The sequence below is a fragment of the Pseudonaja textilis genome, chromosome 2 (assembly GCF_049901715.1).
Source record: "Pseudonaja textilis isolate UNSWEBS1 chromosome 2, rPseTex1.2, whole genome shotgun sequence".
Lineage (NCBI taxonomy): Eukaryota > Metazoa > Chordata > Lepidosauria > Squamata > Elapidae > Pseudonaja > Pseudonaja textilis.
The window spans coordinates 241,193,407-241,206,321 of record NC_141991.1 but is presented as its reverse complement, the minus strand read 5'-3'; the positions used below and the strand labels follow the sequence as shown (position 1 = coordinate 241,206,321).

The following is a 12,915-nucleotide window of genomic DNA, read 5'->3' as shown; positions in this document are numbered from 1 at the left end:
CTGTAAAGTCATGGATTATTAACCAAACCATTATCCTCCACTTAGAGACAAACAACCTACTCTCTCATAAACAATTTGGTTTCAGAAAAAACCTATCCTGTAATCTACAACTCTTACACTGCAAAAACATATAGACTACACAACTCGTTCAGGGCAAAGCAATAGATGCAATCTACATAGACTTCTCTAAAGCCTTTGATTCAGTGATACACGACAAACTACTCCTAAAACTAAAATCTTATGGTGTCTCTGGACACCTACATAACTGGATAGAAGACAACAAATGGTCAAAATTGGGAGTGTCCTATCAAATTCTGTACCTGTCAACAGTGGTGTCCCCCAAGGCAGTGTTTTAGGACCAACTCTCTTCATACTCTACATAAATGACCTCTGTGATCATATTAAAAGCAACTGCGTTCTCTATGCTGATGATGTAAAGCTATTCAACACCACAGACAATACTACTACCCTTCAAAAAGACCTTGACTATGTATCAGAATGGTCAAACAAATGGCAACTTCAAATCTCAACAAATAAATGTCTTACATATTGGCAAAAAAAATCAGAAAATAAAATACAGGCTAAATAGTCAAGACCTTGTTGAGGATCCAGACTTTGTCAAGGACCTTGGAGTACTCATCTCAAAGGATCTAAGTGCTAGAGCCCAGTGTAACTACATAGCCAAAAAGGCATTAAGAGTTGTTAATCTAATCCTACGTAGCTTCTTCTCTGGTGACATCACACTACTAACTAGAGCATACAAAACATTTGCTAGACCTATACTCGAATACAGTTCATCAGTCTAGGACCCATATCATGTATCTGATATTAACACAATTGAAAAAGTCCAGAAATATTTCACAAGAAGAGTTCTCTCCTCTACTCATTGTAGAATACCTTATGCCACCAGACTTAAAACTCTAATCCTAGAAAATCTAGAACTACGCCGCCTCCTGTCCAATTTAAATATAGTATATAAAATCATACATTGCAATGTCCTACCTGCAAATGAATACTTCAGCTTCAATCATAACAATAGAGGAGCACACAATAGATACAAACTCAAGGTTGACCACACCAAACTTGACTGCAGAAAATACATCTTCAGCAACAGAGTGGTCAATGTTAGGAATACTCTACCTGACTCTTCCCCAAACTCCAAAAACTTTAACCTTAGACTGTCTACTATTGACCTCACCCCCTTCCTAAGAGGCCTGTAGGGGGCGTGCATAAGAGCACCAATCATGCCTACCGTCCCTGAGCACCACCCCCTAGAGCCAGAAACAATTAGCACATATGTGCAGGGGAACCTTTACCTTTACCTATGATTAAAGGCAGCATGATGTATAAACCCAGCAAACATGTTTTAATTTTTCACATTTTGTTGACTTACTCAACAGTTATTGGGATTTTTTTCCCTTACAAACTACTTCTTTGTTCATTGCAAAGACTTCAAACTCTGGACTTCTGTAGCAACAAAACTGTAGTGCATGAAGATAGACATAGCAAATATGCTTCCTGATTTCTAGCTACAGCATTGCTACTTATAAAGCCAAGGGGAAGAAAATATTTTCTGTGAGTTAGAGCCGTGTTTCTCAGCTGATGACATTCTATCAATCGATGGATATTAAATCCCAGGGGTGCCATTTTTTCCCCCTCCTTCTCTCCAAATGTGTCAGCTCCTCTTTAAATCCTGCTTGCCAAGGGAGCTCCCTGCTTTGTAAGAAAAGTCAAACCAGTGGTCTGCTGGGTAATATATTAGAATGGCTTTACAGAGGAACAAAAACTGTATTTTAGGAAGCCTTCCAGAACGTTGCTTGGTGAAAGAGGTTCAGAGTTGAGAACAGGATTCTCTGGAATGAATTGAAGTAGAAGCCTCTCTATACACAAAAGGCAGCTAATTGGATTTGTCAGTTGTGAGAAAATTAAAAATTGTTCTCATGCATTATGCAGAAGAGCAGGTTGAAGTTGATTAATAAGGCCGATCAAAATCTATAAGTGTTGATGAGGATGGTTATAAAAAGTTGCAAAGAGAGTAGTAACTTGTCAAATACAAAAAAAGCAACACAATTACAACGAGAGGAAGCCTTAACAGTGAAAGATCCAACTTGAACTAAAGAGGAATTTCCTGTGAGAACTATTAACCAATGGAACAGCTTAAAGTTATAGGTGTTCAATCAGTGGAGGTTTTCAAGAATTGTTTAGATGGCCATTTGCCAGAATCATATTTATTTATTTATGAAATATGTATGACGCCCATGTCATTGTCATGTGACTCTGGGCAGCTTGCAATCTGATAAAACAATATTATGAAAGATTAAAACAGTAGACGAGTAGATATGATGTTAACATTGGCAGAAAAACAGCTAAGGTAGTAGAGAAGAGGTGGAATCTTCTGTTTAATCCAGTAACCCTTCCAGGATGACTTCCATCCAGGCCTGAGGCCAATAAGCAAAGCCATACAGATGCATCAAATTTTTGTAATACATGAGGTATTCTGAGGCTAGAAAACATTTCCAGTTATGTTAACTGGTCTTTGGACAGGTTCCCTCTAGAAATTAGAGTGGTCCCCTCAATAGTGGACTTCTAGAAGCTAGAACAAGCTGAGCTCTTCCAGAGGGCTTCTGGATGTGATCTTCACCTTCATCATTTGGTCTTCAAGGTTATTTTTGCTATTACTGTTGCTGTTGGCTTTGACTTGTTGAGTTGAGGCTCTGGTATTAAGGAGAGAGTCATAGAGAATTTCTTAAATTGTGGGCATACATGAGTGTGAGTCACTGATGTTTTTTAAATGCTTGTTTTTATTCTCATTATGGTCGATATTTTATTTTATTCATTTTCTTGCAAGCCTCGGGGAGTTGAACTGGTTTCAGCTATACAATACAAATTTCATATAAGTAAATAAATACAACAGCTTAACAATGTCTTAGGAAATTAAATTATTTAATGTAATGTTAACAGCGGGTTTCTCTGTTGCAGTGATCCGTACGTGAAACTGTCATTGTATGTAGCAGATGAAAACCGAGAACTTGCCCTGGTCCAAACAAAAACTATTAAAAAAGTAAGTAGAAGTAATAAGCATGCATTTGAAAACCTGTATTTCTTGTGTGTTTTAAAAAGAGCAGTTATTTCTAATCTGGGAGCCAGTTTGGTGTAGTGCAGGGGCCTGCAACCTTAAACACTCAAAAGAGCCATTTGGACCTGTTTCCCACAGAAAAGAGAACACTTGGGAGCTTCAAAACCTGGATGGACATAGCGAACTGAACGTGACTCCCCCCAATCACGCCTACCTGGGCAGGTTTTGTGGCTCCTGGTGTTTTTTGTGGGAAATGGGTCCCCCCCTCCTCCCCCCTCCCTCTCATTATCTTCTCAGGCCAGGTAAGGAGTGACTGGGAGGGGAAGGTGAGGGGCGGGACCAGCCAGTGGTAGGATCACCCAACAGGGAGTCACAGCAGAGGGCCCAAAGAGCCGCAGGTTGCTGACACCCAGTCTAGTGGTTAAAGCTTTAGGCTGGATACTAGATCCTGACTTCCAGACCTGCCCTATATAGGCATGAAAGCTGGCTGGGTGACTTTGGACTAGTCATACTCTCTCAACCCAATGGACCTCACAAGTCTGCTGATGTGAGAAAAACAGGAGGAAGGAGGAGTATTAGATATATTGGCCACCTTGAATCATTTATAAAAATAATAAAGATGGGATATAAATAAATAACAAAAATACCCAAGAATTCCATAAAGCTGAAATTGCCTTTGCAAAAGTCTTTATTAATAAATCCACCAGCTGGTCTGCTAGACTTTGAAGAATAGAAAATCTAGGCGGCAAAATTTAGGATTATCAGAAATCCAGAGGGACAGTAGGTGGCAGAAAAGTGTTAAGAGTTTTATGTATCTTTGCTGCCATCTGGTGGTGCTTTGAATTTTTGCATCAATCTGGCAGCAAGCCCTGTGTAGTAGGTAGATGCTCACTAATAATATTCCATTGGCATGGTGTATCAATGATTCAGGACATTGTATTTCAATCTCAGTGACAGAGAACGTGTAACATTAATTCTGATATGGTCTCACTGAATATTAGGCCACAGTTCACCTTTTAGTCACTACAGTTATTAATAGTCTTGGTTCAAGATCAGGTAACATTCTAAATTATACATATTTAAATAGATAAATGGAAAGATGCCTTGCTCCATTTTTCCTACACATCAGAAAGAAGGCAATCATAAATATTAAGGCTTTGTTAATGTTGGCATTCTCTTTCTCAGGTTAATTACCAAACCGAGTTTATCAGGTTTGTTTGTTCTGTTCCTGGCCTTTAAAAATGAATAAAAGATTGTTATCTCATGATGCTGTTGCTATTTGGAAAAATATATAAATTGAAGTGTTTTTCATGCTTTAAAAAAATCTGTTGTTTTTTTTTGCTTAAAAGATTTCTCTTATAAGTTCTCTCGGGTACTCTCAATGCGTTAATTGTCAGACCAATTAAATAAGATTATTGAACCATATTTTGAAATTTATCTCTTGGAATTCCTTTCCTTTTTTAGAGTGGAGAGTATAAATTATGCTTGTGTAAATAATGTGACTGGGGGTAATCTTTCTACTGGCATATTCTTCACCTTATCCTCCAGTAACTCCCCCATTGACAGCTGAAGAATTTTTAATAATGAAATATTTAACTCTCTTTATTAAGACATCTCCGCCCAGGTCATCACTGATCAGCTCCCACTGTGTAGTAGCTCCTAATAATAGTGGTGTCTATTTCTGGTTTATCCCACTTCACAAGGCCTCCCACAAGTAGTTTGGTTAGCAAATGAATTTGAAGCCTTTAGATAACAATGTCTTTATTCCTGATGAAAGCTGTGCCAGTGATTTTCCTTCCCTCCTTCCTCTCTCTGTTGTAATTCAACACAAATTGTACTGTATATTTGCAGCATTTTCTAAAGGGTTATGTTAGTAAAATTTCCACCTCTTTTTTTTTCTTACAGACTCTGAATCCAAAATGGAACGAAGAATTTTATTTTAGAGTAAGTTTTGCTTTTAAGAAGTTTTACACTACATTGAACGTTGTTCAGTAATGCTTGTATACCATTAATTTGCCCCCAAAAAGTTATGTGGTCTGTTTAGGTAGCCTCAGAAATAGCTCTGGATGGTAGCCAGAATGTTATAGTTTTCATTCCATTTTCTTAGTTAACTGTCATAGTTTTAATCGGAGCAGAGGAATAAAGAAAAGATAAACAGAGAGCGATGGAGAAAAAGATTTTTTAAAAAGGCAACCATGTTTAATTAAAAAGAACCAGATCCTCGTGTACAAGTCGGAATTTAGGTTGATGAACCAGGTTGAAAGATGTCAAAAACTGCTAGATTAGTGTTTCTTTTCTTTATTTACAGAGACGAGAACTGAAATTGTATATGTGCATGAGAAAAGACCCTGATTTTAACCAGATCTAAAGTTCCAAATATTTAACTAGATCTTCCAGATTTGTCGTGTCTCTTCTTTGAGCCACTTTCTGGTTAATCATAACCTGACATCTCAAGAACTTATGCAAGCAAGGTTGGGTACATTGTTAGAGATTGATCAGAAGGGATACTACTCTTGGGTGATGGACAGGAATACTTTGAAGTGTTGTATCTTACAAAGGTGCAAGAGTTTTGGCAACACAATTGACCACACGTGTCCCTTTGATGGCGGTAGTTATAGGAAACTCTAGTTGTAATCTCTGGGGTTCTGAGGGCTTGCTAGCCTTTATTCAGTGGCAAGAGTAGTTGAATTGTTACTGGACCATGGTGTACTTGCTGGAGAGCTGGCTTAAGTGTGTCAGGCCAACAAGCCATCACATACTTTCAAGGTACTGGATAACCGAGACTCCTCGTGCTCGTCCCTGATCGTTTCAAATAAGAACGGGAATTTCCAATCCCAGTGCTGCAAGATGCACATTCAATGGGAGAGCTTTTCATAGGAGGGGGTAATAACGCAGGAAATCGCTTCATTCCAAGCCATCCCACTCTAGTATTATTTGCGCTTTCTTTCTAAGGATGATGGATTTAAATATTTGGGATAAAATCTGAGATGTATGTAGTCTTACTATGACTACCACTAAACATGGTTCCCCATTATTAGAACGTCTTTCGTGTTTTCATTTCACTTAAACTAGGGGTGTCAAACTCAAGGCCCGGGGGGCAGATCCAGCCGACAGGGTGCTTAGATCTGGCTTGCAGGACCGCCCTGGAAACAGCGAAGGAATGGCCCGTGGTGCCTCTGCGAATGAAAACAGAGCTCAGGAGCCTGTTTTCATTGGCAGAACGCTAGGGCCACGCAGGCGCCCCCGACACGAGTGGTGTTGAACTGGTCACACCCACCCTGGTCCCCTGAGGTCAAACACAACCTTGATGTGGCCCTCAATGAAATCAAGTTTGACACCCCTGACTTAAACAAAACCAGTGGGAGATAGAAAATGTTAGTTTATAACATATAGTGCTTTCTCAGTCATCCAGATCATGGTTGTCTCAAAAGTGCTTTTTCAAGAGAAAACTGGACTTTCTGTTTTTTCTTTGAAGATGTTTCACTTCTCATCCAAGAAGCTTCTTCAGCTCTGACTGGATGGCGGGGAATGGAATGAGAAGCTAAACGTCTTTAACAAAAAACCAGAAAGTCCAGTTGCCTCTTGGGACATATAGTGCTTTGGTAGTTTTTTAAAACTTATCCACACTAGTGCCTTCTAATTTTACATTATAGTACCTATGTCAATGAGGGCTAAGCTTTTTGGGTTCCTGTGCCAAAAATTGTGTGCCAGCACTCAGAAGGCAATGCACCCCTCCTCATGCCCCCCATGCATGTGTGCACAATCCCACCCCCACACTGGCCCCTTACCTGCACTGTGCCTCCCAGCTGATTTTCAGCCCATTTGAGGCCTTTTTCGGCCTCCCAGAGGCTTGATGAAAGCTTCTTCAGCCCCCAAAATAGGCTCGTTTCGTGCATGCGCAGTGAGGTAAACCCGTGGCTCGCGTTCCGGCACAAATGGCTCTGTGTGCCATCTGTGGCACACATGCCATAGGTTCGTCATCACGGCCCTGTGTAATCTGCAGCTTTTGGAGTAGCATGTTTCCTAATCTACCAGATTAATTAATAGATTAAGAGAAGAAAGAGAGAGTATTGGGCTATAAGATAGCTCACATCATCTAGGTCATGCCCAAATGTGCCACAAAAACATAATTTCTTGCAACATACGTGATCCAGATTCTTAGTGTGTGCTAGTGAAGACATCCCTAGTCATGTGCCATATTCTCAGGATTCCAGGATTATCAACTCTCACTCTTTGTATTACTTCTGTATCCTCCACATTACATGTTTATCCTTCCATAAGTGAGACTTTCTTATATACACACAAACATTCCAACTCTTTTGTCTCCAACAAATGTCTTCTTCAGTTACTTGGAGTTGATTTATGCTGTAAGAAGTGTTCCTTATCTAGAAATTACATTGTTTCAAGCTTAGTGAACTGAAGTCCCTTAACATGAAAAAGTATATTGTTTCACTTTTCTCTTAAATTTTATTTAAAAAGAGAGTGAAAGGGAAAAAAAACACTCATGCAGAAAAAGGGCAAGGTAAAATTTAAGCAATTTAAATTTAATCTTTGGGAGCAGCTGTCTGCCAACAGACTGAGGCATTGTAAGATGTTGAATTGCTACTGTCTTTTTCAGTAGTCTGTCGGTGTCTATCCAATTGGCTTGCTTTATGCTCAGTGTTTTAGAAACAGTATTTTGGCACTGTCTCAGTAACATTATAAATGGTTTTCAATCAGATTTCTATAGTAGCATTAAACAGTGAGAAGTAAGGTTAGATTTCTGTAGATATTTTGTAGTAACACTAAATCTTTCTAATACTAAGGAATGGCTAGAAAAAGGGTGGGAGGAGAGGAACAGGGTTGAGAGTGGATCAAATTTGTTTTGATTAGTAATGCACAATCCTAGGAATTGTTTTGGCTCTGAGTGTCTGGTCTTAGCTTTTTCCATTCCAACCATAACAAAGTTTAATACATGGGAATCTTTCTAGCAGAATTTTTGTCTGGTCAGTTTGCACTTTATATGAATAAAGCTTGCAGTGCTGAACTCCCACACTGCAGAGTAAACCTAGTTAATTGCACTGGGGTTTGTTTTCAAGTAAGCATTCATAGGATTCAGTTCTGAAATGGCCATGTTATATATGTTTACGTGGGAATAAGTCCCATTAGGGCATAGTAGAACTTGCTTCCAAGTAAGCCCATATTTTTAATACAGTTGGTTAATTCAAAGTGTTTATCCAACTTTTGGTATTTGTCTGAAAGTATTTTGATGAAATTCATAAAATGATAAGGCTACAAAGAAAAATAGTAAAGCTGTCCCTGATTTGTGGATGGGTGTGTGTGTGTCAAATATTACTAGTTTTGTAGGACATGTTTACCCCAGGAAAGCAAGAATGAGGAAGAAAGATTACCTGCAGCTATTAGATGTGATGACATCTATTCAGTAAAATAGATTCTAATCTATTGCCAATTATAGCATTGTATTTCACGAACCATCAAATATCTGAAAGAGCCCCGAAGTTAATTCAGTTTTAGCCTGAATTTAAAAACAAAAAAGATATGGCAATTTATAATTAGTGTTACATATGGAAGCTTCCCCTAAACTCAGAGGTATTAGGACTATCACAGTGAGAGGAATTACAAGTAGTCCTCATTTAACAACTGTCTTGTTAGTGGCCATTGGCATTTATGAACTTTCCAGGTCTGTAAAGTAAAGGAAAGTTGCAGTAAGATTATCAGCACAGTTGCTGTTTATTCAGTAATTCCTTTATTAATGACCGAGCTGGAGATCCCAATTGTAGTTACTAAATGAGGACTATCTGTATAGCCAAGAACAGAGCTTCTACTTTGCTTATAAGAGATCCCAGACTGAACCCCTGGCATCTTCAAAGTACTATCATTCCTATTTCCTGTTGAAAGATGCAAGGAATCAAACCTGTAATCTGTCGCTTGCAGATGTACTGCTTTTTTGCCAAGTTATAGAAACCTGGAACATAAAATTGACGGATGATGAAAAATACCAGACGCCACAAGTATATCAGAAATGTGATAGTTCGTATGGCATTCTAATGAAATGATTCTTATCTGTAGGGACTTGCCTCATCATGAAATTGAGCATGCACAATCACACTACCCACTTACTAAAAGATTATACTCCGGTGCAAAGACTGGCATTTGTTGGCTGGATAAATGATGATAATAAGACCTGCAAATAGAAGTAGAATTACTGTGGCAAAAAAAGAGCAAAGCTAGCACCAATCATGATAGGTGCCTTGGGTACAATCCCAAAATAACTGGAGCACGACTTGAACATTGTTGGCATTGACAGAATCATAATAGCAATAGCAAAGGGTTAGGGTTATTTTTTTTTAACAGCATCAAACAACACCAGCCTATACTAGGCCTTTGGAAAAGGAATAAAATGCTTAATCCAGTCAAAACAGCTGGCTGATTGTGTAACTAACAACAATATAATTTCATTCAGCTGTATTTCTCTACTATTTACATTTTATAGGAGTGTCTGAGGGCTCATGTGGTAGCATCTAGCTTGCAATTAAGGTTGTAATCCTAATGTCCCCAACCTACAACCACAATTGAGCCCCAAATTTATTTTGCTAAGCAAGACTGTAAGTTTTGCCCCATTTTATGATGTTTCTTGCCACAGTTGTTAAACAAATCACTTCAGTTGTTAAGTTAGTAATGTTTCTTGGAACTGCTCAGGGCAGAGAAAAAGTAGAAAATGCTAAACTCGGAAGCTTATTGGTCATAAAAAGGAGACATGTAGAGGAGTTTATCCATGTATTAGGTGAGGTTTCTAATGTATTTTTGAATGTTTTTCTGATTTGGGCTAGCTTCTGGACTTTCTGTTGCTTAGCAACCAAGGAGTGGGATCAAAGAGCTCTTGAGACAGTAGAGGGGTAAAAATTAAAAATAAAATCATAATTAAACCGGTCAGTCTTAGAGGAGATCAACCCTGACTACTCTCTAGAAGGCCAGATCCTGAAGATGAAACTCAAATTTTTTGGCCACCTAATGAGAAGGAAGGACTCGCTGGAGAAGAGCCAAATGCTGGGAACAGTTAAGGGCAATAGAAGAAGGGGACAACAGAGAATGAAGTAGCTGGATGGAGTCACTGAAGCAGTAGGCCTGCTTAAATGGACTCCAGAAGATGGTAGAGGACAGGAAGGCCTGGAGGAATGTTGTCCATGGGGTCACAATGCGTCAGACACAACTTTGCAGCTAACAACAACAACAGTACATTGCCACACCAGTTAAGCTTCTTCAAATAAGCTTCATTGGTCCCTTGGATGAAGAAGGAGTGATATACTGGAAAGGGAAATTACAGAGAAGCTGGACAATTTTTATCCTCTGTCTGCATTGGAGAAAAATTGGGGCCATTCCCTAAATCTGAATTACTGCTCTCAAGAAGGGAATCAGATGAACTGAATCATACAGTGGTGACAAGAGAAAAAAAAATGCTGGGCCTTATTGACAAAGGGAGCAATTGGCACACCACAATAGCTACTTGCAAGGTTACTAAAGTATTTAAAGCTGAAATTGTAGACCTCCAAATTGAAATAGGAAATATGTCTCTACGCTTGTCCACTATAATTGAAAACTATATGTTGGTCAATGGAAGTCCAATTTTTAAGGATTCACAAGGAGATGCAGCAAATTGTAGGCCTGTCAGTTTAACTTCTGTTCTGGGGAAGATAGCAGAAGCTACTTTTAAAGATAAAATATCAAACATTTATAGACACAAGCGTAGAATATCCAACAAGATTTCACTAGGGAAGGTCCTGTCTAAATAACCTACAAAAGTATTTTTGAGGTTGATAATAAGTAGATAAGGGCAAGCCAGCAGATATCATCTACTTAGATTTTCCAAAAAGCCTTTGATTAAGTCCCTCATCAAAGACTTCTCAGTAAGCTTAACTGCTATAAGGGACGTGGTGGCTCAGTGACTAAGATGCTGAGCTTGTCGATCAGAAAGGTCAGCAGCTTGGTGGTTCAAATCCCTAGCACTGTGTAACGGAGTAAGCTCCTGTTACTTGTCCCATCTTCTGCCAACCTACTGTGTTTCTCCAACAATACGACCTCCCCCAATAGGAAGACCCAGCATATTTTCTAGGCATAAAATCAAATTAAGCCCCTCCCCCCAAATTTGGCCTATTTTAAAACATGCAAAATGGGGGGAAGGGCGGGGGGACTTGCCATTAGGAGCAATTCCTCGCCACAAGCTGCTCCTAATGGGCTATCATGGTAGAGCACGGAGAGCTCCCTACTCCTGCCAAGCACCTTTGCGGCAGACCCAAGACCTTCAGCGCCCGCCGCTGTTGATTTCCCTTCTGCCCATGCTGCCGCCACGTTTGGAGCTGCCACTTCCACGTTTGGAGCACCACTGCTGTTTGGAGCACTGCTGCCGTTTGAAGCTGCTGCTTCCGCATTTGGAGCTGCCGCTTCTGCATTTGGAGCTGCCGCTGCGTTTGGAGCTGCCGCTTCCACGTTTGGAGCGCTGCCGCTGTTTGGAGCACTGCTGCTGTTTGGAGCTGCCACTGCGTTTGGAGCTGCCGCTTCCGCGTTTGGAACCCCACCACTGTTTGGAGCACTGCTGCTGTTTGGAGTTGCCATGTCCGCATTTGGAGCTGCCGCCGCATTTGGAGCTGCTGCGTCCATGTTTGGAGCACTGTCGCTGCTTGGAGCACCACCACCATTTGGAGACCCGCCGCCACTCCAAACACGGCGGCAGCTCCAAACGCAGAAGTGGGATCTCCAAACATGACGGTGGTGCTCCAAATGGCAACGGCACTCCAAACACGGAAGCAGCACTTCCAAACATGGCGGCAGAATGGGCAGACGGGAAAGCAACAGCGGCGGGTGCCAAAGGTCTTGGGTCTGCAGCAAAGGTATTTGGTGGGAGTAGGGAGCTCTCTGCGCTTCACCATGATCACCCGTTAGGAGTGGCTGGTGGCGAGGCTGCCCGCGGGGCGCTCTAGATGAGGATGCAAGGGGGGGAATTAAATCACCCCGAAAAGACGGCCTAGCCATTTTTTCGGGGCTCAAAAAAATATAAGACCCGGCCTTATTTTATGAGAAACACGGTAGCAGTTCGAAAGCATGTAAAAATGCAAGTAGAAAAATAGGGACCACTTTGGTAGGAAGGTAACAGCGTTCCATGCGCCTTCAGGGTTTAGTCATGCCGGCTACATGACCACGGAGACTTCTTCAGGCAGCGCTGGCTCTTCGGCTTTGTAACAGAGATGAGCACTGACCCCTATAGCTGGAAACGACTAGCACATAGGTGTGAGGGGACCCTTTACCTTGACCTTAAGCTCAACTGCTATGAAATAACACAGCAGGGAAATAACACAGCAGAGTCCTCTTGTGGATAAGCAACTGGTTGAAGAGTAGAAAATCAAGAGTAGGACTCCATGGACATTTCTTACAATGATGTAATGAATGGGGACTTCCAGGGCTCAATGCCTTTTAATATATGTAGAAATGATATGAGATCAGGTGTAACTAGTAGAGTCATCAAAATTGTTCAGGATGGCAAAAACAACAAAGGGCTGTGAACAGCTCCAAAGGGATCAATGGACATCAAAGGAATAGTCATTTCCCAACTTGTCTGGCCTTATGCCTTGCTTGCGGAGGTGGGGGAACAAGAAGTGTTTGGCCACTGACACCTTTTGATAGTTTTTTTTTTTTTTCAACTTCTCAATTTACTTATAATCTTGGGGTATCCTAGCTTCTCTCATCATATCCAATCCTGATCAGATATGACTTTGTTCAGTTTTTTTGTGATTGACCAAACTCGGCTAAATATTGGGGCTTCACTTAAGGAATATATGACCTAACAT

At 40.5% G+C, this 12,915-nt stretch overlaps 1 protein-coding gene across 12 annotated transcripts in view; it reads left to right on the top strand.

Annotated features, from left to right (window-relative positions):
• The window catches only part of NEDD4L (NEDD4 like E3 ubiquitin protein ligase), a 301,315-nt gene that overhangs the window by 150,086 nt on the left and 138,314 nt on the right, over positions 1-12,915 (top strand). For all 12 annotated transcript variants that reach the window (XM_026715378.2, XM_026715363.2, XM_087927430.1 and 9 more), the window contains 2 exons: positions 2,980-3,061; positions 4,982-5,020. In XM_026715378.2, the coding sequence (XP_026571163.1) occupies positions 2,980-3,061; positions 4,982-5,020 (121 nt within the window). The remainder of the gene's footprint in view (positions 1-2,979; positions 3,062-4,981; positions 5,021-12,915) is intronic.